Source organism: Thunnus thynnus, chromosome 17, assembly GCF_963924715.1.
Source record: "Thunnus thynnus chromosome 17, fThuThy2.1, whole genome shotgun sequence".
In the NCBI taxonomy this organism is placed as follows: Eukaryota; Metazoa; Chordata; class Actinopteri; order Scombriformes; family Scombridae; genus Thunnus; species Thunnus thynnus.
Genome location: NC_089533.1, coordinates 24,681,319 through 24,708,970, shown reverse-complemented (window position 1 = coordinate 24,708,970; position 27,652 = coordinate 24,681,319). Strand labels below are relative to the sequence as shown.

Genomic DNA, 27,652 nt, shown 5'->3' with positions numbered 1-27,652 from the left:
ACACACTCGCACATGTTCACACAATAGCTGACAGGGTGCTGGTAGCGGACACATACACTGTCTGTCTGCTAACAACTCCATTATCCCCTTATGGGATTAAATTTAGCGCAGATTAGCCTAATTAGCGGTCAGTAATTCTGGAGGTAATGGATTTGAACCAACAACCATCCATGACAGCTGCTCTCAACACAGCATAATAGCTATAATGAATGACTGTTTAATTTTTAAAGCATTGAATATGGATTAACATGTTTTTATTGGTTTGACTGTCACAACACATTTGACGTAACATTATGCATACACTGAAACTACATATCAACGCACTAAGTGGTAATATAAATTATATACAATGTATTTTGCTGATACATCATCTGTACAACGATATGTGATTGTAAGAACAAAAAATAGATATGGATGTTTGCATAATTAATGTCATAAATAATAAGTGTACAATTCAGTAAGATACACATCAATATTTTCATTTTCGATGTTTACATTATATGGTTGTTTTTCTGTCTCTCAGACAGTGATGGTCTGGGTATCAGCATCATAGGTATGGGTGCAGGAGCTGATATGGGTCTGGAGAAACTGGGGATCTTCGTTAAGACGGTCACCGAGAATGGAGCTGCACAGAGAGACGGCAGGTACCCTGTCCACCAGTCTGTACCTGTCCTTTATCAGTGTCTCCAGGAAACTGCAATTTTGCAATCTCAATAATTAACGCAAATTCAAGAAATTTCTACAATATTTGCGATAGTTTGCAATTTTGCTAAATTACAGCAAATTTTCCGCATGAAATGGCCAAGTCAACAGACCACTTAGGATTTAGACTAGTTGTCACATCAGGTGTCGTGTTAACTTGCGTCTTTGCAGCGCATTCAGGTGGAAGATGGACAAATCTTACCTGCCAACAAAAATGATGCCATAGACCATACAAAACAATTCCCAAATGTTCCCAAATGAGGTTTGCATTAAGATAGTCAGAAGAATACAAGTTAATGTGTTGTTCAGACAGCAAAGATGGATATAATCTACCTCAAACATAAAAATGGGCACTTTGGAAATGAAACTATATTTTTATGTTATTGTATTTATTTTGATGGGATTATTGACTTGGTGCTAATGTTGAGGTGAAAGTTTATTTGGCTTATAAATGGAACTCAGCTACAATATTTTTTTATATATAACTTTGAGCTCATGCTTCTCATGTTCAGAAAATACATTTTAAAATTAGGACTGAAATATAGTTGTTTCTGTGATATGCAGTATGCTTTCTATCAAAAAATGTGATCACTGTGAGTCTTCATTTGTAGTAGTTTTTTTAAAAATGCATTATTTTCCTTTGCGTGCCATTTTTCCCAGTTCCCACAGTTTTACTGCAAATTGCATTTGGCTGCAATAATCACAAAAAAACTCAGTGAAATCCTTGAGGGACTGCTTTATGCCTGTCTCCCCCTGTGTCTCACAAATTCTGTTTCACAAGAGGAGCTCTTTTGTCTGTTAGTTAATGATGTGTTGAAATCTACCAACCAGGCTCAAGATCTGACTGAAAAACAAAATGTATGCTAAGGGAATAGTTCAACATTTTGGAAAACACTCTCATTTATTTTCTTGTTGAGAGTGAGATGAGAAAATTGGTATTAAGTATGTCTGTGTGTTACATATGGAGCTAAAGATGTGTTTATAAATGGAACTCAAGTTATTCAGAAGAACTGACTACCTGGAGGCAGGGGAAACTCCTAAGGGACAGCTAAAATCTGCAGGATGGAGCCAACTGAAGTTATTGGTAATGTAAGTTAGTACCAGCTGGGCTACAAGTTTATTTGTTTTTTAACCTTTATTCATTCAGGGGAGTTTCTCTGAGAGCATTGCTCTCTTTTTCAGGAACGCATTCACACAGTTACACATTCACATCTGGAAGCTGCCCAGTACAACTTCAGTCTGCCGGTCACTGAGCAGCTCCACTGGAGCAGTTGGGGTTAAGAGCCTTGCTTGAGGACACCTCAGTGGTGGTAATGAGGGAGAGAAAAGCACTGCCTCTTCACCTTCTCTACCCCGATTTATTCTGCCGGTCTGGGGACTGAACCGATGACCCCCCAGTCACAGGCTCGCTTTTCTAACCTTTAGACCACTTCTGGCCCACAAGTGCCGTGGATGTATTAAGAAAAACAATTGGATGCAGCGTTCCAAGATGGTGCCCCATTAATTCCTATGACGTTTGATCACTTAGCATTAAAGAAAACACTATTGGGTCCTTTTAGAGTCTTTCTGCAGCCGAGACAGTTGAAAGCAGAAGGCTGCCCAGAGAAATATATGAAAATAAAAAAAGTACAGTTCCAGTAAAAAGCATGTGATGTATGCTGAACAACAACACCCAGGCACAGTGTGCACAGCTTCCTGAAGTCATGTCATTACTGTGAGGTTGCTAGGCTCCATACTACTATGCTTATACATAAGAGATCAGAGATTTTGGACGTTAGTGCTGAGCAGAGGGATACACTGTTGTTTGTCATGAAAGAAAACAAATAAAAGAACCTTCCAAAATGTTGGAAACTATCTAAATAGTCTAATAGTTTCTGTGAAATGATGCCTGTATAATGCTTTACATCTGCTTTTCTTGTTTGTCTTATTTTCACACATACAGTAAATTCTTTGTCTGTGTATGTGTGTAGGATCCAGGTGAATGATCTGATAGTAGAAGTTGATGGGACCAGCCTGGTTGGCGTCACTCAGAGCTTTGCTGCCTCTGTCCTCCGAAACACCACCGGCACCGTCAGGTCTGTCTCACACACACACACACGCACACACACTCTTGCTGTCCCTCTTAATTCCAGGATATTTATTGCAGATTTGTGATATAAATTGCCTATTTTTCAGGTTTTTGATTGGTATGTGCTGAAATTCTCAGGTTTGTGATGGTTGCATTTTATGTTTTCGGGTTTGCACTTGATATGGTGTGAATTTTTCTGGTTTGCGTTTGGTGCATTTTGAATGTTTTCAATTTGTGTGTGTGATGTGTTTTCAGGTTTGCAGTTGCTGTGTGTGTGTGTGTGTTTGAATTTGACTATTTTCAGATTTATTATCGGTGCATGTTGAATGTTTTCCAGGTTTGTGATTGGCCGTGAGAAGCCGGGGGAGCAGAGCGAAGTGGCTCAGCTGATCCAGCAGACTCTGGAACAGGAGAGATGGCAAAGAGAGATGATGGAGCAGAGATACAAACAGTACATGGATGATGATGAAGAGGTACATGCAACAAGACTAACTACACAGTATACACAAAAATACATAAGAATGGCAGAGTGACTAGAAGTGTCCATCCTTCACTCTGCAACACTTTTGTGCCTTAAAGGGAAACTTTTTTAACGTTGACCCCATTTTCCCATAATTTTGTGTCAAAGTGACTAATGGGGACAACAATTTTTGGAATTGATCCAGTATTGAACAAGAGCGCTTCAGCTGGCAGCCGGGAAACGGGCTGCAATGTAATCCTTTGAGGCAATAGCTCCCCATCAATGTACATCCACTAAAACTGCTTGTTTTTGCCACTGACAGGCTCAGATTGTTATTCTAAGTGTCTGGAAGTTGAGTTGTTGCAGGAAGATCAGCCAGTCAGCTAAATATTCAGCCATGACCTTGAAAATCTTTTAGATAACATTAAACTATGCTTTCTGTTCTCCAACACAGGGAACTCGTCCCGGCACTCCTCTTTCCTACTGTCACTCACATTTCCACCGTTTTCTTTCGGCAACAAGATTTCACAAGAAAAACATTTTACTTCTCTGTATGGGCCTTTCCATAATGTTGTTAGACACTTAAAATAACAATCTGAGCCTGTCAGTGGAAAAAACAAGCACGTACGCTAACGGTGTGCAATTGCCCCGAAGGATTACACTGCAGAGTGTTTTGCGGCTGCCGGCTGCAGTGTTCTCGCTCAATACTGGACCAATTTCAAACATTGTTATCCCCGTTAGTCACTTTGACACAAAAAGATTGGAAATTAAGGTACAGGTTGAACTGAAGTTTCCCTTTTAATGAAGCCGGTTTTTTGATGCTGCATTTATTAACTCAGAACATCTTCAGCTCATGTTGCTGTTCCATGAACATGTAGCACTGCACACAGGCTGAGAGCCTTTGTTAGCTGCAGAAAATCAAAAGAGGGAGGATTTAGAGAGAGAGTCAACAAGAGCGAGATGAGCAGATTAAGAGAGAAGTAGGAGATGGAAGGGTGACACTGTGTGTGTGTGTGTGTGTGTGTGTGTGTGTGTGTGTGTGTGTGTGTGTGTGTGCACACGTTTTTGTTACCTCATGGGCACCGTTTCTGGTATAAACATTGACCTTGTTGGGACCAGTGAATTGAGGTTAGGTTAAGGTTTGGGTTGGGCATGAATTGGTTATGATTAGGGTTTCGGTTAGGCCGTGTGTGTGTGTGTGTGTGTGTGTGTGTGTGTGTGTGTGTGTGTGTGTGTGTGTGTGTGTGTGAGTGTGTGAGAGAGTGTGTGTGACAAAATGTCGGTCTGTGTGCCACCACGTGGCCTGTAGTTTTACACTCAGTCCAGCTTCTCCACCTTGTGGTCTGAGAGGGTAACAGACAGTTAGGTACCACAACAGTAACCATTGAAATTGCTAGTGTATTGTGTCATAAAAGCAAATTACATTTACCCATTGAAAATGTATTGAATTATTCCAGGGGACCCTTGGTTCATAGACTCAATGTAAATGCTCCCTGTAATTACAGAATAAGTAGACAGTCAGTCTGTCTCAGTGTGATTAAATTCATGACTGAAAGTTGCCGTCATTCCTCATCACCGGAGCCGTAGATACCACTGAAGACACAAAGATCATGTCCTCAGTACTACATCTGGAAATTTAGGGGTTTCTGTTGACATAAGGAATAGTTTATATTCTACAGTTACATATTACACATGTTGTGTTTTTAAGGCTAATTCTAATCATTTTCAGACTAAATATGACTGTTTTAGGCAATAATCTAAATATTTCAAATTACAATCAAAGTAATTTTCCACCAGAATTATATTTCTGGCACAAGACCATAATGTGGTGAGATAAAACTGACAGAAAATCTGATCAAGCAGTTCAAAGATTTTTTTTTTCTTAAACACTAGAGTGACTCAGAGTTTGGTTGGTGGCTCGTCAATAATTTCTTATAGGGGTGGGATTCTGCCAGGGCACTTGGAATTGGTTCATTACTCATCCAAATGGGGATTTTCACCACCAATGCATCTAGATAATTCACCAGATCACACACACTTCCTGAGCTTTTCCACAGAATTTGCCAAAAGAGTTCATGATAGGAATTCCCCAAACTACATAAGATTATCAAGCTCAAGAATCTCAATTTAACCAGATAATGAAGTTGGTGAATTTAGTGAATAAAAATGAGCAACTGATTTTGGATTTGAATCAGATGTAGGTTAGTGATTAAGGATTGCACTCCTATAAAGTTGAGGGACTTGTGAGACACACAATAAGAAAAGAATGGTCAACTTTAGTGGAGCAGAGGCCGACATATCCTGACTTTTACGTTTTTTGTTGACCACCTTGCCTGGTAAATACATACCTCTTTCAAATTCCAGACCCTACCTTGAAATGCAAGCTTTCCATTAAAAATGTGTAGTTTTCAAACACAAGCTCAAATAACCCTTGATATAACTCTGACATCATCAGATATTATAAGGGATTGTCTCAGGGGGACATTTTCTGAACTTGTGGCTCATTATATTTCTGTGTGGCAGACCAGAAGAGCCAAACATTCTGGATATTAATGCAGACAGCAACATGCACTCTGGTTTGATGTAGTCTGATAATACATGCCAGAAAGCATGCCTCAGTGTCAGAATAGAAAAGTGTAACCAGAGCTGAAGATGACCATTACATCAAAGAGAGATATGAAGTGCAATGCTACATTTTAGTTATTGCATTTTTGTTGGCAATAAACTTGCTGTTAACCTGTAAAGACATTGCAGACCTGCGTTAATGTGAAGCTAATTTCCCTTTGTAATGTAGAAGAAGAGAAGAAGACAAATGATTAGCAGACTGTTATCGATTGTGTGAATCCTCTCAGTGGAAGACAGTTACAGGCAGTGGCTGCATTCGATTTCAGAGCATTGAGCCAGAACTGTCAGACTGCCAGCAAGAGCTTGTTTCTTTCACTTAATTTGTAATTTCATACTTACAGTATGTGGTTTGCTCCCAGCTAGCTGCCATTTATATCATTTTATATGACACATACTCCTCCAAATGAAATTATATAGCAACTTATCAAGAAAAAAAGGACTGGAACTGAGAGTCTGAGCTTTGTTTGGCATCACTCTGATCTGCAAGTCACATTTTAAAGGAAAAGTTTGACATTTTTGACAAGATATGGGAAAACAGCTAGCCAGCAGCTGGTTAGTTTAGCTAAGCACAAAGACCGGAAACGGGGAAACAGATAGCCTGGCTCTGTCTGAAAGTAATAAATCCACATACCAGCACCTCTAAAGCTCACTAAGCGGTGCAAACTTCCCCCTGAAAACTGCAACGTATTGTTTTTACACTTCTGTTTTTGTACAGATAAAACAAACAAGATGTAATGTGTTGTAGCGAGCTTTAGAGATGTTGCTAGGCGGATATTGTTATCTTTGGACAGAGCCAAGCTAGCTGTTTCCACCAGTCTTTGTGCTAAGGTAAGCTAACCGGCTACTGGTGGTAGCTTCATATTTAGCGTACAGTCATGAGAGCGGTATCAATCTGAACATCTAATTCTCAGCAAGAAAGCGAATTGGCGTATTTTAATATTAACTTAATATTAATATGTTGAACTATTCCTTTAACCCACCCCCCAACTCCACTCCCCCAGCACACAAACACAATCTTTCTGTTTACCTGCAGACAGGTGAATATGCAACAGACGAGGAGGAGGAGATGAGTCCTGTATTTCCAAACTCCATTGAGGTTTTTGACCTGGCGGAGAACCAGGACATGTTGTCTCCTGTGGAGCTGGACCCCGAGAAGCTGACCCACAAATTCAAGGAGGTATATGTGATTTTGATCACTTGAATCCTTAATATAATTCAGGTATCCATTGCTCATGCACCTTGATATGCAGTACATCGAGATATGTAAAATTATGTGAAGATATATTCAATTTTATTCAGTTTTTGTCTCTAGAATAAATCACACTCAACCAGCAGAAAACGTAATGTTGTTACATTAGGCTCCATCTTCTGCCTGTCATTACATACTTAAACCAAAACACACAAAAGCCAGACTTCTTCATCGGCTTTAATCTGTAAAATAAAGCAGTATTTAAAACTATATTTTGTTTCCATACTCTGTCTGTCTGTAGCTTCAGATTAAACATGCAGTAACCCAGGCGGAGATCCAGTTGCTAAAGAGGAAGGTGAGTCCATTTAACTTTCAGTCTCTTTTTAACATGCAGAAATTAAATACACTACAGTATCCAGGTTATACTGCAGAGGAAAATGTATGCCAGCATAGCATCAGTTCTTTTGCTGGCTGAGCAATGACTTAACGTTCGTTCTACTTCCCACATACCACATCCTCTCTCCCACACTGCCCCCCTCACCTCCAGCTGGCTCACGCGGAGCAGGATAAGTTGCGTTGGCGGATGGAGCGTGCTCAGTTGGAGCAAAACATCCGGGACAGTAAAGAGAGGATGGAGAAACTGGAGGGATACTGGATGGAGGCACAGTCCCTGTGTAAGGTAAATTTGATTTAGAGAATAAACAACATTCTAGGCAAGGAGGCGTCAATCAGACATGAATGGATGGAGTATTCTTTTCTCATTATTAATATCTCAATCAACTAATGGGCTTATAATCTCCCCAAAACTAGTATTCTAGTATAAAACTCATTCACTGACTCTGTGTGTGTGTGTGTGTGTGTGTGTGTGTGTGTGTGTGTGTGTGTGTGTGTGCTTTCAGGCTGTGGACGAACACCTGAAGGAAACCCAGGCTCAGTACCAAACGCTAGAGAGGAAATACAGCAAAGCCAAGAGACTGATCAAAGAATACCAGCATAAGTAAGGAAGGAGAGACAAAATAAATGTTTAAGGGAAGGAGTAACTATACAACTTTAATGTGTATTTGTATGTGTGTTGCAGGGAGATCGAGTACCTAAAGAAGGAGACAGCTCAGCGTCGAGCACAAGAGGAGAGCGAGGCAACACACAAAGAGGAGACAGACAACCTGCAGGAAAAGGTAAAGAAAAATACTTGCCTTAACCACGCTAGACTCAAGTGAGGAATTCTGTGTCAGTGCGTCAGCTCTTCCTCCAGAAAACGCAATTTGTGTTTTCCTATAGTCCCTTTCACACATGCACTGCAACCCTGAATTTATCTAGATATTACCCGGAGGAGCTGTATGTGAGAACGCAAGTGTTCGAATTGGACCGGACATTAAATGGACTTTACCCTGCCAGCTCTCTAGTACGAAGTCTGTGTAATATCCGATTGAGCCCATGTGTGAATACAGCAGGTCATTGTCTGGAGAATTCACAGGGTAGTTCTTGTGTCATGTCCTGCCTCCTGCATACTCTACCCAGGCGCCACCCCTCACCTAAACAAAATGGAGTATTTCCAGTAGGTGAGAACGCGTCTGACACAGACAGTGTCTTCGCAACTGTTGAGACCTTGAGACCTTTTCTGGAGCTTATATGAGAAAACAGCTTATTTTGAACTGTTAATATTTGTATTTTCACATTTGCAGTTTTGTCAGACCATCTTGAGAAATTGGTTGTCATCAGAGAAACTGCCTTAAACTGGTTTTAATCAAACAGACTGCCTTTTCATACAGATCTTTTTTAGTAGTCGTTGGTCTATTGTAAGGCAGAAAATGTTATAGAAGTGCAATGATAAATTTATTATTATTATTATTGGTCAGCTTTCACCTCAAGACTAAAAAAGGTGACTGCAATCAGGTCCCTTAGCTCTGGGGCTCCCTGTCTGATGATCTGAGACTTGCAGAATAAGTAACTTTTTTTTAAGCCTTTTATTAACAGCACCAGCATGTTGTATATTTTATTCAATTTCAGTCTCTATGCTTCTATATGCAATGCCATTTCCTTAGTCACTTCTTGACTCTGTTTTGAAAGATGCTGTATAAATAAAGTTTAGTATTGTCGTCAGAGAGGGATCTGACAGTGGAAACAATAAATCCTATAATAGTATGGTCCTAATATTCTGTGAAAAAAGTCCTGATGTTATGACATTCAAACTTTTGATAAAAAAGAAAAGAAAAGATGTTTCTTATATTTTGAGAACAAAAAAATGGCATGAGTCGTGATTAGATTGGGTAGATTAGAATTTTACTTACATGTTTTGTATAGTAAAATGTATTTAGTTATCCTCCACTATGTTTCCACAGATTACAGACTTGGAGACCAAAGTGGATGCCCTGAAAACCCCCAAACCCTCCTAGAATGCTGCTACTTCCTACCTCCTGTCTGTGACTGGAAGAGGTGGAGCTCTGCCTTCATTCTGACCGTGGCTGTATTTTACTCCAATCAACCATTTACTGCACGGACGGGTAGCGGGTGGGGCGGGGGGTGGGGAGAATAACAAGGATGACAATTATAAAAGAGAGGAAGAGGAGTGTGACATAAAGGGGAAAGAAGCAACCTCTCATCTGACATCTGCCAGTGGCTTAGAGCTCCGTCAGTCAATAATCAATCCCAGAATGCACCCTCTGTAATACCCAGAATCCTCCTAGTGTGTCTTCCTGGCAACCGGCTTGGCAATCAACATGGAAACCACATTTGAGATCCTGTACTTTATTTATGGATGATCGCTTGTCCTCATCTCATCAACTGTATCTTACCGGGAGTCTATTATCAATTCAAAATTATTTTAAAAAGCGCTTTTAACAAACAGGCTCATCACAAAGTGCTTTATGGAGTGACAGAGGGCATAAATGCCGAGGAAAAACTGAGCAAACGAAGGACAAAGGTCATTTGATTGTCGTTATACTACTTTTTAACAAGGTGGTTGCTGAACCATCTTCTTTTTGGAACTGGATTCTTATGGAGAGGACAAAACTACAAGGAGAAGTGGCCACCTCATTTTCTTTCTCAAGACTCAACACAAATTCTGAAATGGAAACTTGGTAGTGACACGTAACAACAAAAACTACTTTGTTAAGAAAAGGGCCTCCCTGATAGTTACGTAATAAAAACTATCAAACAAGATGGCAGACAAATTTCTGATTAGTGACAAAAACTGTGAAATAATACCCAGCCTTTGGTTTCTTTTCTAGCCTAACTCTCTGTGAGCAATGGAAGGAATCAGGCAGAAATGTGCATTTCCGGTTTGAACCGTGGTGGCATACCGTTTGTATATATTCTATACGTCTATTTAAAAGTATTTCAGTGGCTTAAGCAATTGAGTGGGTCAGGTGGCTGAGAATAAGGCAGTGTAATGAGTGAATGGCGACGTCTTACTGTGGAGGATTGAGTGGTTCACTTGTCCAGATTCAGTCTGTTTCATCTCTTTTTCTATCAACATCAATGGCGAACAGGGTGTTAATAGTCTAATATGTGCTTATAGAGCTTCTAATTGTGTATATTTGTTGGTGTTGTACTATCTGTGTGTTGACATGCACACCAATATCCTGTTATTCAGGATAGCCATGTACTATATTCTTGAGTTGGTGCAGGGAAACATAATAGAAATATGATCTCATCCAGAATCACAAAAAACTGAATATGCTAGCTGAATATAACTGTATTCTACAGCTTCCACTTTCACTCACTGAACTGAGTGCAGTCAGTTAATTCCAGCTGTGATATGTACAACAGGATTTTGTAGTGTCAGTTGTTCAATCGTTTCTTGGAGGCAGAGCTACTTTAGAAATAATCTCACTGGTTGAGGAAAACATCAGTGGGTGGAGCTACAGAACAAAAAATGACAATATTAAATTTTTGAGATAGATATGCATATTAGAGAGTTTAAAAAATCTGCTAACAGTATATTTCCATAAATACATAACTTATTAACATAACTTATTTCTAATAAATACATTTAAATTTGGTTATTTAAGATTTGTGACCAGTGCTCTCTGCTGGACAAACGATTTAATGGCAACACTGTTTCTAAATGACCTCAAACATATTTCTGTACCACAGTTTCCTGTTATTTACCAGCTAATATTGGCCTGTGGAAGTAAAGAAAGGCCATAATAATTATTTTTTTTAAGAGCAACTGTTACTTAATTGTGAAACCAACCACCGAATTAACTGAATGAAATATTTGAAAACAACATTTAGAGTTCTGATCAATTTTTTCAGGCTCGATTGATTATTCTCGATTGCCCGGGTATTCATCTTGAATTTGCTGTCTGAATGTAACCAGTCAAATTATGCAACTTCATTTTTTGACCAAATTTGAAGTCTTATATCAGAATTTGACTAACTGAATCTGAACAACTCAAAAAGGCTTTTTAATATTGGACATGTCTTAATTTGTGAATCTTTAAGAAGAAAAAAAAACAACTTGAAATCAAGTTTACAGCAAAGCTATAAATTCAGTAGTATTTAATCAAAAAACTATTTAACATTAAGTGTTCATTATTGATTACATTTCAAAAGGAGGTATTCTGTTGCTTATAAAATTCTAATTATGGCCTTTCTTTGCTTCCATGTTGGCCTGCAAAGTTATCAGCCAGGCTTGACTGGACATACTTACCTGTAGTTATCCATGTATACTAATTTAGCCTGCTGATTTCTAAAAGTGTGAAATGCAAATGTTATGAATGAAAGAATAAGTCAGTCATTGCCAATTACATTTTAACAAAGTATCATTTTTATCAATGTTTTTATTAATATTTCAATCAGTATTTGTCTTTTCTAGCTAGCTAGTATAGCCTTTTTAAGCTAACGTAGCAGGATGGTTTTGCCTCTTAAGAAATGTTTGCGTAACTAGACCGTACTGTGGATATGAGCTACAGTGTTATTCAGAAAAATGTGTGCATGTAAACACACTCCACATCTTAGTAGAAGAAGAGTAGAAGGTCCCAGTGCCAGTATTATGACTTTAGAAAAGGAACCTAAGTTAGTGATACATGCCTGACAGTCAAAATATGGGTTGAATACAAAAGTTTTGCTGTGGTCATTAAAGGTCAGATAATTTTCTGGATCTCAAGAACCACTAGAGGTGCATCAGGTTCAGCCAACAAAGAAATGATCATTTTTTAAAATGTCTTTCAAACAGATACATTTGCAAATTTAGATAAAGTTGCATCAATTTTTAGTCAAATAATAAGTGCTCTTTGGGTGTGTTCTTTTTCCAGATCTTGAAAATGTATTCTATCAAAGATGGGAAGTTATCCTTAAGAGTTTTCCTATTGGCAAATGAAGAATTATCTTAATTTGTCTGTGAAAATGGTAATGATAAAGCCATTCAGCACATCATACTAGTGGATTTGTGCTAGCATTTTGCTTAAGAACACTTAAGAAAATGTGAAAAGGGAATGGACAAATTGGCTGTTGGGACTGAACCTGTGACACTGTGGTTACAGTAGTCTTCATGTTTATACAATACAGTTGTGATCCAGTGGTGATGATGGCAATTTGATGTTCCAAATATGAGGTTAGTATTTGCATGTGGATGGCAAAATGGTGCTCAGTAAGACAGAAGTAACTTATACAAAGTATTGAATGGGCAAATGTACTTTTGCTGCTCAAGTGTTGTCATTCACCATGGTGATTATTGTGAGTTCATGTATGCGTTTATAGAGATATTAAAGCTTGCTGGCAAGCTCTGATTAGGTTGCATTAATTGAGAATATGAATCAGGAAAGAGTAATTAGGCTACTGTTCTTATTTTTCCCTGTTGTAAGTCATAGACAAGCTCAGAACGGCCAAAATCAACTTCTCCTACCTGGCGCTTTATGGTCTTGAAGTTAAAAGGTCTGTTTTGAATGCAGGTTAGAGTTGTTGAGCATCAAATTTTCACATAAACAAAATCATGTTTTGCTGTGCATAAGACAATGTTTTATTTTTTAGCCATGGTAGCAGCATTGCTCTATGAATAGCAGTGTTGGTCTGTCAGTTGGTCCACCGCTTTGGTCTAGACTGAAATATCTCAACAACTATTGGATGGCTTGCCATGACATTTTGTACAGATATTCATGGTCCCCAGATGATGTATCGTAATGACTTTATTAATCCTCTTAACCTTTCATCTAGAGCCGTCATCTGGTGCAAATTTAGATTTGTCCAATACCGTGGTTTGTAAGCAAACAACCGTAGCTGTAATTTGTATATATGCTAATTAGCTCATGCTAGCATGCTAACACACTACCCTGCTGGAAAAAACAGTACAGACCAGTAAGCTAAGAAGGTTGACAAAGTCAACTTTAAACCTGCTAAACATCAGCATGTTAGCAGTGTTGTCGTAAGCATGTTAGCATACTGGTGTTAGCATTTAGCTCAAAGAACCACTGTACCAAAGTACAGCCTCACTGAGCTGCTAGCATGGCTGTAGTCTTGTTAATATTATAATATTGAAAGTGTTTTGTTTTAATATCATCCTGCAAACACAAAATACTTTTCACAAATCACAAATATGTGAAGTAGTTCTGCTTGTCATAAAAATTACAATCAAATGTTGCACTTTCAAACTTACAAAATGCTAGGTAGAATCATGAATACCCAGCAGCTGATCCTTGTTCAGTGTGTTATTTAATGAGGTATTTGCTCTCAAAGGTTGTTCTGCGCTTCCTTCAGGCTTAGCCTGACAGTTTAGTTCACACCCTGAAGCGTCTAAATCCATACCAGCTCCAGACCTTGACCTCTGACCTACAGGGATTAGTTTGTATTAGATATGTATTCAAAGAGATTCAAATTTTAAGTGATGAATGGGAGCCAAGTTGCCCAATTAAAGAACAGTTAGAGAAGTATTTACTGTAGTCACAAATACAACAACTGTTTCAAGGATAGACTGAGACATAGATATCATGATATAATGAATTGGATAATGCAGAGCGACTCTGAACTTTCAGAATGAGGTCGATCTTTTCATGTAAGATTTTAATCTGGCAGAACAACACTTTTTAAAGACACCAAGTATTTGTTCAAAAAATGTAGTATGTTTACATTGTAGTCTTATTGGATGGGAACAAGGGTCCTCAAGATGGAAAGCATTTTTAAAGAAAAAAAAAATTAGCCATAAACAACTCACTTGAGTATTTTTTTTATTTCTTTGGTATTTTTATTACAGTTTCATCTCTATGTCAAACCAATGTGAGCTGTACAAATCGCTGGTTTATCACAAAATCAAGTCCTGGTCACATTGGGTTTAAAATCTAAACACCGTAAGTGATCACTTTGCCTTGTTATGACTTGTTCTTATGAGTTAACATGCTGCTTTTGCCTTTACAAAGCCTTCAGATGTCTGCTAGCTTTAGCTGACTGTCACAGTTGTCACCCATCATGTCTGCCCATCGCTCATGCCTGCATTAAAATACAAAGTAAGAGCATCGTTACAAGTGTTTAAAGAGTCTTTGCCAGTGATTACAGACAAGCTGCCATGTTGGGAAACTGATGGATTGTAGCACTAAAGCATTTAACTCGTTACAGATTGTAGATGGACCGATGCCTTTCTCCATGACACCTTCCAAGTGTTCTGTCATTACTCTTCATATTTTAAATATTTATTAAACTTGGCTTTTTCCCCTGCATCACATTCTGAGCCATCATTTTCCCACTGGTGGCCACTGAGCAGCTTTGCTGGAGCAGGTGAGTGGGTTTAGTGCCTTGCTTAAGGGTTAAGGATAATAGTAGTTGAGAGAGGAGAGTACACCCACCTTTTACCAGTTGGACCTGGAGTCTAAAACCAAGTTTACAGTGAAAAGCCCATTTAATCTTTTTGACCTTTGACACGATCCTTTTCGATGCTCAGGGTTGAAAATTAATTGGACAACTGGCATATTCTGTCCCATAACCACTGGTAACCAGTCTTTAAACACTTCACAGATAGAGCCTGTATAGTCCAAGTATAGGCTTGTGCTCACGTAATGCAGCAACATTTCATTTCATTAAGAAACTAAAAAAAATGGGGAAAAGGTTAAAAAATGTGAAGAATAGCACTACAGGAAAAATTCGGTAGTTTTTAAAATGCTTTTTTGTTGGAATTTTACATTGTTTTATCATGCTCCAGCACCCAAATTTCATGGCATTTTGGAGAAATTGTTCTTTTTTATAATAATATTAATCCTTGGCTTGACTTCCTCAAATACACTGATGAAATGAGAGCGCAGTGTCATGTGGTATGCTAGATGAATGGCCATGGACCAGCTGTGATGGAGCGGTGCCAAACAGTGTGAGCAGGACAATCTGACTGTGTATCAAGCAGACCTCTGAGTGTGTCTCGAGGGTCTGAAACAGATTCCCTTCTCTGACTGGTTCTGTTCTTCAGTTGATGCCACCATGTTTGTCTGATCCGATACCTGTCTGTCAGCATTAATAAATAAACATAAAATATGTTGAACAAGAAACAAGAGGGGGAACTTGATTTACTATTCACCGTTTGTCTTTGTGCCTTTGCAAATGTTTATGTATGTGCATTGTTACTACCCTACTCCTGCTAACTGTCCCAATATTTAGAGACGGCTGGAGGAGGAAGAGGTTCAGTCCAGTGACGGCTACATGTTCCCACTTCCATGGCCTACCAGCATCCCCTACCCTTGGAGGAGGTGGACCTAGTTCCATATTCTCACATCCAGCATTCAGGTATTTTTTGCCTGTGCTGGATAATTTTACGCCATGCTAGTCGTGTGGCTTTATGGATGGCAATGTTAGTTGGTCTGTCAGTCCACCTCTTTAATCCAGACTGAAATATCTCAATAACTATTGGATGGATTGCTAAAAAATTTTGCTCAAACATTCACAGTTTTCAGGGGATGAATGATACATGTTTTGGTGATCCCTCAACTTCTCATGTTGTGCCACCAACAGGTCAAAGTTTACGACGATTGGCAGATTGCCATGACATTTTGTAGACATTCATAGTCCTCAGAGGATGAATCCTATGACTTTGGTGATTCTGACTTTTCATTTAGCGCCACCATGAGGATGACATTTGCAGTGAAGTTTGGTACATTGATGCTGATGAATCTTAATAACTTTAGTGATCCCCCAACTTTCCTCTAATGCCACCAGCAGGTAAAAGTTTTCACTTATCCTGCAAATTATCTCAAAATCTAGTTGGATTGACACAAAATTTTGTTGACATTTATTGTTCCCAGATAATATATCCCAATGACTCAAATGTATTATGAGAAATGAAAATGATGTACCAACTGTCCAAATATTTAAACTGTGACAAAATGTGTTTGGATCTTAGTGGTTCAACACGAAATAACCCAGAAAATATACATCTGGAGGGAATGTGTCTGACTTGTTAGCATCCAGCTCTTACTGTACAGACATTTAGTTAGTGCAGTTTTGTGATACAATCAGCAGGGGACAGGGTTTGACTATTCAGACAGTACTGCAGCTTGTGGCACAGAGCCTGACTGAAAGGGAGGAGGAAAGATGGGAGAAATTTTGTATAACTACAATTTCTCACATAGTGGTTGTTGGGATGAAGCGTTTTTGTTTAACCGGACCTTTCAGAAGAATGGAGAGCACTGCCATTGCACTCTTGGTGATATATCATAAACACGGGATGGAGAGGTTAAAGTGAGAGAATATTTCTGGCCTGTCACATGTTGGACATATATGGTCATGTATTAACTTTGACAGAAACAGTTGTGAGAAACATCCTTTAATATTAACAGCCCAATCACTTTCAATAGCAGCTTTTCATAATCAAATTATGAAGCTACAAAACATCACAAAACAAGGCATTCTTTACTTTCATAGCATGGGTCATATTTATTCATATTTAGTGCTGAAAATAAATACAAAACATTTTTGGAACACATCTGGTTAAGTGACAAAGACCTGCTTCAGTCAAGATTTGTTTGTCAGAAAAACATTTCTATTTACTTTTCCAGCTTTAGTCGCAGTTTGTTACTTCAGGTTTTTGAAAGTCAGATAATGTAATCTGTTCTTCAAGTGATCTAAGGATCAATTATTAATTTACCCATTTTCAAATTATTAACAACAACCTTGCACTCCTAACCAGAGGGTAAAACTGCAGTGATAGTGCAAGGATACATGTATCAACTTCAAATCTTAAATTTCTTCAATCCAGAGCCTTCCAGCTGGAAGGGAACTACTCATTTGTGGCATGAATGATTATCAAATATGTGGGTGCATTTGAAATGATGGCACACAGTGTTGAATGGATGACTCATGAATACACATTTCAAAAGTGCACTGCCATAAAATGTTTGAAAAAAAAAACAAACCCAAAAACATCCAATTGACCAGACTGACAAACTATTTCCTGTGTTAATTCCAGTTCTGCTTTAGCAATTAGTAGATTTGACACCAGATCAGCATCTAAGTGCTATGGCAACCACACAAACATATGGCTAGCTGGGAGGCTAAACTAACTATATTAGTACGACATTCAGATATCACATAAACAAAAACTGACAGAGGGTTGGAATTAAAACATACACTCTGATACTCAACTCTAGTTAATTAGTTGGAAACCTGCATATTCCTGAATTAATTACAAGGGCCATTATGACAGAGGTCTATTAGCTGAGAAACGGTTGTGTATCGGAGTGGTGAAGGCCTGTGTGTTGGGAGTATGTCCTGTAGAAGGCACTGGCACTCTTGCGGTACAATCTCTTTTACTAGTAGTATCAGAAAGAGACATTCAATGTAACATATCATGTTCTAACACACGCACACACTCACAGATTTAACATCAACATTAAGTTCTATGGAAACATAGTTGGAAGAACATGTAGATAAGATGGAGCGCTAAGTAAAGAAGGTACTCAAAGAGATGAGAGTAAAAAAAAAAAAAAAAAAAACTGGAGGTGTGTACTGCTTGAGAAGAGGGCAGCCATCAGCTTTTTACTCTGGAGGAGTGAACAGCAGTCCATTAACATCCATAAAGGACATAGATCTGTGTGTGTGTGTGTGTGTGTGTGTGTGTGTCATCTTCTATGTTAAGCTGCACTCACAGCAAAAGGTTAGCATTTATAACTGTATGTTGTGATACAAGGAAAAGTGGATATTTGTGTGTGTGTGTGTGTGTGTGTGTATCAATTTCAGTGTGTGCTGTATGGTGCTTCTAAAGAGGTCTGAGAAGGCAAATGGTGTGTGTGTGTGTATGTGCGCATGTGTGTTCGAATGTGTGTAATAGGCCTTTCAGTCATCCACTCCTATGTTGCGGAAAAGATAGGACATGGACTCTCCGTTGTGGATGCGGCGGATGGCCTCCGATAGTATCATGCTGATGTCAACTGTCTTGATCTTTGGACACTGGAGCTTCTGCAGCTCGTGGGGAATCGTGTTCGTCACCACCACCTGAAGAAGAGAAAAAAAGAAAAAAAAAGAGAGAGAAATATGAGACAGAGGTAAGAAAAAGGCAGGTCAAGCACAACAAAGCCTTAGCATGACACTAGAACATTTTTAATGTTAAAGTCGCCCTCCATTAAAAAATGTGTTTTGCTTATTGCTGCTTCGGTTGGATATTTGAGCTTCACTGTGCAGAATGATGCATGTGCAGAGGTTTCCCCCCCCCCCACATTCATCTGCTGAGGAGGAAAAGTTTTTCTGTGCTCACCTTACATCTGAATTTAAGGTGTGTACGAACGAGCATGATTTATGACATCACAACTACTTAGGAAGCTAATCATGATCCAGTATGATGTGGAAACTTGTAACCTCCAGTGCACAAACACTGAGAATAGACTTTACAGAGAAGTAGGAGACATCTTGTGTCCAGCAGTTAAACTTCTGAAATAAATATATTTGCATATTCATAGATTCTGAATGTTTTTGAAGAATTTCTAACTGGTCAGTTAAAGCAGAGTATTTTTATGCGTTTTAAAACCTGTCTGGAAGGGGTCTTTAAAGAAAATATTTCAAAGTCTGCATTCACCTCATCGATAGCCGACTCCTCTATAAATCTGGGAGCCTCAGAGGAGAGGATGCCGTGCGTCGCCATGACGAAGATCTTGTAAGCGCCTCTTTCCTTGAGTGTCTCAGCAGCTGCCACAAAACTGTCTACGTCATCGATGATGTCATCCTGTTGGACAAACAGACTTGTTTAAAAACACTACGGACAATCTAAAATGATAATTTTATGTGGAGGTACTCGTTAAAAAGCCACAATAATGTGGATAACCAATCACACTGCATGTGTAGCTTCCTCACCACTATGATGGCAATGCGTCCTCCTACATCTCCTACCACAGTGATGGGAGGCTTCTCTTTAGGGATCAACACTGGAAACAAAAATGGGGGGAAAAAAAAGGACACAGAGAGTTGTTGTTAAGAGGAAACGTTATTTGCAGTGGTGGCACAAAAATCAGTGTGAGCATCTGTATATCTACTTGTACACAGCATATTCTGTTACATAGCATGTAGGTGTGTGTGTGTGTGTGTGTGTGTATGTGTGGGGGCATTACATGGGATCTCCATGCTGGGGTGAATGGCTCCAGTGGTCTTGACGGTGGGTGGGGAGTGTCGGCCATCTACCTGGTCTGACTCTGCATCCTGAGCTTCACCGTGGATCACTGCTATACCCAGACGCAGTCGCTCAGCAAATGACTGAGCCCTGCACACACAGACAGACAGACAAATGCTGATACGACGACTGTTAAACTGCTTCATCTGAAGCCTTCAGTTGAAGGACTACGGAACGTAACTTTTTTTTCTCCCTATTGAAGAGGGATTTCACTTTCTGATTGAGCTGCATCCTTAAAATTAAAAGATCAAAAATATGTTTAAAGGATGAGGTTACATGATACAAGATGTCTAGAGAGATTTTTCGGTGTCTTTTGTATTTCACAGTCAGTGTATCAGTATGTCAGTGGTAGTATCAAAAATAGCAATGCATGCTGCTTAACATATGCAAGTTTGGACTTTGAACTTCCTATAGAAAGGAAAGGTGCGATTCATAGTTCATGATTAACATCTTAGTTTAGACTTATGAGTTACAGTTTGACAGCTCAGCAGTTGAAGGTGAGGAGAGCCTACCTTTTGGCAGACGCTGGCGATTTGGCCACAATCACAGCATTTCTGTAGTCAGGTATCTGGAGGGTAATAAAATATAAAAAGGTTACAAATTAAGGGTCACATTTGAATGCAACTGACCACTTGCAAAACCCCTCCCCCAAACAGTGATTGTCCAATCATAAGTTAGCAACTTAAACAAGGCACTGCAGACCTGTCAAGCATATTTAAGACCCTTTTACAGGATGCTCATTTTACTACTACTACTACTACTACTACTACTACTACTACTACTACTACTACTACTACTACTACTACTACTATTACAAAAGTCAGCTTGTTTTCAACCAACTTGTGGAAGTAAAGTTAGAAAGCATGAAAGATAAAAGCTTGACAGGCTTATCAACAGTAACTGAGGGGGGCAGGACTTAGTGCACAGTCAAATAAATGTGTTGTAGCAAAGAAGGAACAAAGATGATGTAGTGTAGTTTTACACATGTTGGGCCTTCAGGCAGTAAAACAAACAAACAAATTATGCAAATCATTTAGTGAATATATGCGTGTGCTTTTACTTCTTCCTGTATGTACTGCAGCAGGAATGGCGAGGCTCTTAGATTATCCACTGGGATGTTGAAGAAGCCTTGAATCTCTTTCTGATGGAGGTCCATGGTGATCAGGTGGGTGAGACCTACACAAACACCATGAGACCGACAGCATTAATGTTTGCAGTTACAATAATCACGGATTTGCATTTTACAAAGTGCTCACGTCTCCACCAGCTGCCATGATGGACTCGCACTTTCAGATTGTAAATATGCTGTCATACTTTACATTCTGTGTATGTCAAACATTCTGTTAATCATGGTACAATTTGTGATGTTGCAAGCAAATAGATATTATAAAAAATATTATGCCAGTTAGATCTAGTGTTTCTTTTAAAGTTCAAACCACATCTCTCATGGTCATACATTTTCTTTTGTTGCAATTTTGAGAAAAGACACACTAGAAGTGACTTTTCCCACTGGTTTCCAGCTCTTCCTGCTTTCCCCTTCTCCTGTTTAGTACCGTAAAGCAATCCTCTCCCACTTACCAGCTTTACACATCATAGAGGCAATGAGCTTGGAGACGATGGAGCCCCTCTTCCTCATCTTACACTGCTTGCTGTAGGGGAAGTAGGGGAGGACGCCCGTGATGCTCCTGGCACAGGATGTCCTGCACGCGTACACCATGATCAGCATCTCCATTATGGTCGTGTTCACATCCCTGATACAGCCGAGAGAAAAGATGAAGGGGAAGAAGAGGACAGTACAAAACGTGTGATATGAGTGAGATGTGTCAGGTGGGGAAAACACTGAAAATTTTTGTATGGTGTTGGTTCTTACTTGGACACTGTCTGGATCACAAAGACATCTTTGCCTCGCACCGACTCTTGGATCTGTACCCGCGTTTCTGTGGAAAAAAACAGGGCGTGAGAACAAGAGCAGCAAGAAAACAACACAGCCTGTAAGGCCTGTCAGCTTCATTAGCGGGCTATCTGAGCTCTTTGTATTTCTCAAACAAACACCCCAACCCCACTGTGTGAAATTGTAGATGCTAGCATTCCAAAAATGTGCCTCCCATGTACAAGAGATTAGAAAACAAAATGCTTCCTAGCCGGAGCCAAATGTACGGCAGAAGCACTAAGTTACAAGTGAATGTGTTTTGTGAGAGTAAATGCAAGCTGCAGAAACTCAAACTTTGACCCACTTTGAATATACATGGCATTAAATATCCATCCTAATACCTCTAATACTCTACTATTAAAACCAATAGTGACTGCAGCACTGGATAATTAAAGGACCAGAGTGGTTTTGCATGATTTGGCCTATTAACTGTACATTCTGACCATGTGTTTTTACCGAGTTTCTACCTTCCAGACGGTTTTCCATTTCTTTCAGTAGACCATGAACATCAGCTTTCCCGTACTTGAAACATGCTTGAGATATGTAATCTACCACACTGAATACTTGCTCTTTGTTATGTCTAAATTGCGTCAGCATGGTGTGATAAAGCAGCTGTGAGCAGACTGAAATGTCTTGTAAGAAAATCAATTTCAGAGGACAAACCACTAGTAAACATGGACACTGTGGAAAAGATAACGTTTGTAATTTCTTGGTTGTTTACAGCGTAATGCGCATTAAAGTGACCAGACAGCACAGATTTATAGACGACAAAAATACTGCTGCAGTGCTAGAACAAATATGTTCAAGAAGCATATAACATACATACATTACATATAACATATAACATAACACTGATCATGTGATTCTAGGTGCAATTTTTACTTTTTTAAAAATCAATAGTGTGATGGACCAAGCAAGAAAAAGTCTGACGATCAGTCACAGGGAGTCATTAGTTGTCAGATGTCATCTTACCTCTGTTAGCTTCCTGGTAGACCTGCACCTTCCCAAGCTCCACCCCTAACCGCCTGAAAGAGAAACTTTCAGTTTAGATTCTTAAAGTCAGAGGTGATACATTGGCCCGACAGGAAAAAAAAAACAGTTGCTATGAGTCACAGAGATGAAGTTTGTTTACATTTATACAGAAGGAAGCTAACAAATAATTTGTGCCATTTTTACCAATGACATGAGAACATAAACAAGACTAAGAATCTACAGTCATGGCAGCAGCTCTATGAGGTTGTTTTTAGATACAGCGGAGCTTTGAGCTAAATGAGCACGCTAACATACTCATAAAATGCAATATGTTAATATTTACATAGTAGTCTAGTATGTTAGCAACCTGACATTTGCTAATGAACACTACAAACAAAGTACAGCTGAGGCTGATGGGAATGTTGTTAGTTCTGCAGGTATTTGGTCATAAACCAGAGTATTGGACAGGGCTAAATGAAATTTCAGGGGTTCACAGCAATTCATCCTCTGGGGACAATTAATGTTTATAAGAACTCTGCTGGCAATTTTATCCGACAGTTGTCACAACTTCAAAAAAAAAAATTCAACCTTGTGGTGGTGCTAGAAAAGATAGTCAGTAGGGGACCATGAATGTTTGTACAAAATGTAATGGCAATCCATCCAATAATGTTGAGATATTTCAGTCTGAATGAAAGTGTTGGACTGACTGACCTCGTCATTGCCTCCTTAGAGCCATGTTGTTAGCGTGACTAACAAAGTTAAAACACACATTATACTCTATAGGAATGTATTAGTTGTTACATTGCTTCTCTTGAGACAACGTCGCCTGCTCAGTCTGCACATTTTCTCTCTGTTGACATGCTGTGTTATATTCCCTCTCTCTCTCTGTGTGTGTGTGTCTCTCTCTCTCTCTCTCTCTCTCTCTCACACACACACACACACACACACCCAGCATGGGATAAGCCGGGCAAATACTATTTGTTCTATAAACAGTCACAGACTCCTTGTGGAGTTCAGGACCGCACCGTGTGCATTAGTAGTCTCGCAAGCTTATAAAATGTTTCGTTTACACATAACATCACGAGGTATGGACAATGTTGCAGCTCCTCATCTAGCTGAGACTGTTATTTTAAGGAGGCTTAAGACAGAAAGGTCAGCGGTGACTTTTCAGTGAATTCATATTCTTCTAGCTGAAGGCGCAGTTTTCTAAATGTGACTGTAAAGACAAGATTTCACTGCTTTGGGGTGAAAAACACTGTTATATAAAAAGAGGCCTCTTTGAAAAAGGTTTAAGAAGTGTGAGGAGAGCAGAATCTTCACTGATCAAAAGCCACATAATCCTTCAACAGAAAAGACTGACAACGTCCAAAACTGGAGTTACAAGGTTTCCAAACGTCTCACTGAGAATAATCTCCCCTCACAGACAGAGAAAAGAAATGAACGTTACAAAACACTGATATTATCTGAGTAAAAGAAGAAACATAAAAAAAAAAAAAAAAAATCAACATTTTTTTTCAGCAGATTTGGGTTGCCATAGAAAGTTGTCAAAAATGTGATTCTTTTGGTTAAAAAGGTCAAATAATGAAAAATATAAATATTCTCCACCTTGCTGTGAACATGTTGAATGTTGACAGGGTGACATTAGCTGATTGTGGGAGAAATATGCTCCACTGTGACACCAGGCTGCAGGAAATACTTTGTCATTGTGAATGAGATTGCTCAATTGCATGAAACTATTTTTTTTTGACCAGCGATTATATTTTGCCACATTAACTCTGGTCAGCCAGAATGTAAACACTGCACATGTGCCGACTCATACAAAGCAGCAGTTCAGACTGAAATACATCCCTGCTTCACATTCAGGAAACATAACTGAGAAGCATGTTTCCCTGGCACACTGGTACAGTCACAGAAGCCGCTTCCTCTCTTTTTCTGAGACAAAGGCGGTGCAATCCACTGCTCTGTCTATGTGTGTGTGTGTAGTGTGTCATCCTAGACTCATGTACTCACTCTGCGATCCTCTTGCCCAGCTCGCGGCTGGAGGGGTGTGAGTTGGCGGTGAAGATGACCAGGCCACCCTTGGTGTGGTTCATTTCTTTGGGGTCTCGGCCGCTGCTCTCCCCACACTCAGGCAGTGGATCCCTGGGCACCCACGCTGCACTGAGCCCTTCCTGCAGTGGAGAGGGAGGAGCAGTTAATTCACTTCCTTTAAAATCATTGGGTCAACTCTCAGCCTCTCTAAAGCCTCTCTACTGTAACTCTGTCCCACTTGTCTTGGCTGTTGAAGTTATAAACAAGCACATGTTCTTTTAAACAAACTCCATCAGAGTGATCATTTAGCAAGCCTATTACAATTACTCCCGAGAGACACACTTAAAAGCCCTGCACACTAACACAGGTGTTTGCAGTTACATTGGTTGATTATGCCTCTGCTCAGATCAACTTAAATCTAATAAATGTCAGAATCTTTGAAGAAGCTTAGCAGTATCTTCAGGGTTATGGGTTCTATATTTCCATACCTACTATAATGTGTAGGTGTACAGTATATGTTCAATCACTGTCCACCTGCTGAATACAGCCAGAAGGTTTCTACATCTCTGCAGCAATCCTAACTCCTGGAGAGGCAAGGATGCTTTTCCTCCTTTAATAAAGCTGTTACTGTGCTTTAACTCCTAAACCCAGCAGTAATCTGAATCACTCTGAGAATTTTTGAATAGTTAGGATCAATTACATACTGAAAGATGCTTGATAAATATATGCCCAGTATGGCCAATCATACCATAATGAACTAGAAAATGTATTTCCTGCGGAAAATGCGTGTGAATGCTGAAATAAATTGCAAAGCATTACTGAAAATGCAGAAATCTGCAGCATTTTTTTTTTTTTTTTTTTTTTTTTCTTGTAGCACCACCCTCAGGTGAAATTGTATCAAATGCTACAGACTTGTTCAGCATCCCCATCTGTACAACTTTGCAGAATTTGGTTACCATGGAATATTACATTTAAGAGATACGGCAGTTAATAAGTAGTATAGAGGAGTTTCACTAATGGAAACAAAAAGGGGCTATTGGTGTCATGTTTCAATATGCGATGCCTACTCTCATGGCCTACTCTCATGGAGAACTTGTGTACCAAGTTTAATTTTATTAAAGACAACAGAATTGTAGAAATATCATGTTGTGATATTACAGTAACGTCCTCTGAGAGTAGAATTTTATGAAATGTTATACACTTGTGCAGTGTGGCTGTATGTACAACATTCCCAAATTTCGTTGCAACTGAATTTAGCATTGAAGAGTTATGGCTATCAGGCGCATCAGGCCACGCATCCAAACTTTTGGTAACCAATCACAGACAAACAGTAAGTGATACCCAAAAACAAACTCATAAGTTTTTATCCAGAGTCATCTAAATATAAAATGTGTCAAATTTGGTGAAGATTAGATGAAATATGTGCCAAAAGAAGCAAATAATGTGTTTACCAAAAAATCAAAAATTGCGTAAAAATTTTCCAGGTGCAAGTGGGCGTGGCCTGTATGTGTCTAACCGGCATCATCCAAGGAAGACACGGAGTAAATATTGTTTTGATAGACCTCACAATTCACGAGTTAATAGCCAAAACGTAAAACACGTGATAACTGACAACATGATGACGCTATGAGTACCATTTTTAAATAAGCTTTTCCACGTTGGACACCTGTCCATGAATTATGAATACTTAAGCACTTTTAGTTTTTGAGATATCAACTTTAAAACATTCCTCCCATACCTTCCATAATACATTTTTAGTATATATTTTTTTAAAATATATATAAAATCACTGGATTATGCTAGAAAAGTCACAAAAGAAATGCCCTTAAAGAACTGAAGACTTTGGTATTTGAATGGTTTCTGTAGATGAAAGTATGCAGAAGTAAGTAAGTTAGCGATCGAAAAAAGTCCGAAAGAAAAAGAATAAATTGAAAGGCCACCATTCTCTGAACATCCCCCCACCTTAAACAAAGTTATCAAAATATACTTTAATATTTTATCTTTCACTAACCCTCCTTTTTAAACATGCCATTTTGCTTTGTACTGCAAGATACTTTAATTTTAGGTTACTTCAGTTACTATAACTTACTGTAGTCTACTGAGACTGTGTGTGTGAGTCTGCTTGCACATCAATACACTTAAGGCGGTTTGCTGAACAAATGCACACAGCAAACAAAAAAGGCTTGGCTGCAAACACATGCAACCATGTGCGATTTAAAAATCACAGTGTGGGTAATTATTATACTAAATGCGTATCTTCGCATTGCGAATTTTCTTTTAGACGATCAATGACGTTTAATGGGCTGACTTTTGCCTTTAACATATGGTAGAAATCTTTCATCTTAAAACATCAACACAGTCACGACTTTAGCCTCATACTGTTGCTAAGCTAGCTGTACAACACAGATTTTACAATGCTTTATGTTATTCGACAATAAATGTGTTAGGAAGTTAAGCCGTGTGTTCAAATCGTGCTTGTAACGACTGTCATAAAAGCAGTTAACAGACTGATAATGTCAAATTAACGTATGTTAATATTACATATTTGGCTGTAACATAATCAGATAGCTTTAGCTAACGTTAACACACAAGAACTAACGCGATAGCTCGCCAGAAATAATCTTGCCATGGCAAAAGCTCCAGAATTGATGTTTCATGTATCGTAGAGCAAGTGTTTATGCGTAGCAGTAGGAAAAAGAATAACGACATACACAGCACAATTAAAAACTACTCACCAGTTTGTGTCTGGGTCCGGTTACAACCTGGAAACCGACAGTATCTGATAGTACAAGCCTCCAGCTCTTTTCAACCTGTTTCAACCAACCTCACTCTGTCTGTCTGCGAGGTTCACTGTTGATGGACGTTCAGCTCGACCAATCACAAATCAGAAGGGGTGTTCCAAACGATGCATTCAGGTGCACTTCATTAATCTGTAAACAACAGCGAGAAGACACTGGTCATCATCATTACCGATTTCAGTGGTTCTTAAGATCAGAAATGTAACGACAAGTGAGGTTAGAGTAAGAGTTTTTTTTTTTACCATCTGAGTTAATTCACTTAACCTATTTCAAATTACCAGTAACTTCCGCTGTAACCTACAATAGGTT

General features: G+C 39.0%; 2 protein-coding genes across 4 annotated transcripts in view; one reads left to right on the top strand and one right to left on the bottom strand.

Annotated features, from left to right (window-relative positions):
- Window positions 1-14,483, top strand: part of LOC137200926 (neurabin-2-like) — a 38,129-nt gene extending 23,646 nt beyond the window's left edge. For 2 of the 3 annotated variants that reach the window (XM_067615651.1, XM_067615650.1), the window contains exons 7-15: window positions 524-644; window positions 2,673-2,777; window positions 3,108-3,243; window positions 6,889-7,032; window positions 7,346-7,399; window positions 7,592-7,723; window positions 7,944-8,041; window positions 8,123-8,219; window positions 9,384-14,483. In XM_067615651.1, the coding sequence (XP_067471752.1) occupies window positions 524-644; window positions 2,673-2,777; window positions 3,108-3,243; window positions 6,889-7,032; window positions 7,346-7,399; window positions 7,592-7,723; window positions 7,944-8,041; window positions 8,123-8,219; window positions 9,384-9,437 (941 nt within the window). In that variant the 3' untranslated portion in view covers window positions 9,438-14,483. Of the gene's footprint in view, window positions 1-523; window positions 645-2,672; window positions 2,778-3,107; window positions 3,244-6,888; window positions 7,033-7,345; window positions 7,400-7,591; window positions 7,724-7,943; window positions 8,046-8,122; window positions 8,220-9,383 lie in introns of those variants that run through there. The other variant, XM_067615652.1, reaches the window with a different exon arrangement.
- Window positions 14,484-16,764: 2,281 nt separating this feature from the next.
- LOC137201179 (phosphoribosyl pyrophosphate synthase-associated protein 2) lies at window positions 16,765-27,408 on the bottom strand. Its single transcript, XM_067616097.1, has 11 exons — window positions 27,281-27,408; window positions 24,525-24,685; window positions 22,515-22,567; window positions 21,483-21,549; window positions 21,191-21,363; window positions 20,673-20,788; window positions 20,125-20,180; window positions 19,554-19,702; window positions 19,300-19,370; window positions 19,025-19,171; window positions 16,765-18,447 (listed from the first exon to the last, which is right to left on the bottom strand). The coding sequence occupies exons 2-11, from the start codon at window positions 24,605-24,607 to the stop codon at window positions 18,289-18,291; spliced, it is 1,074 nt and encodes a 357-aa protein (XP_067472198.1). The 5' UTR covers window positions 24,608-24,685; window positions 27,281-27,408; the 3' UTR covers window positions 16,765-18,288.
- Between the last annotated feature and the right edge of the window lie 244 nt (window positions 27,409-27,652).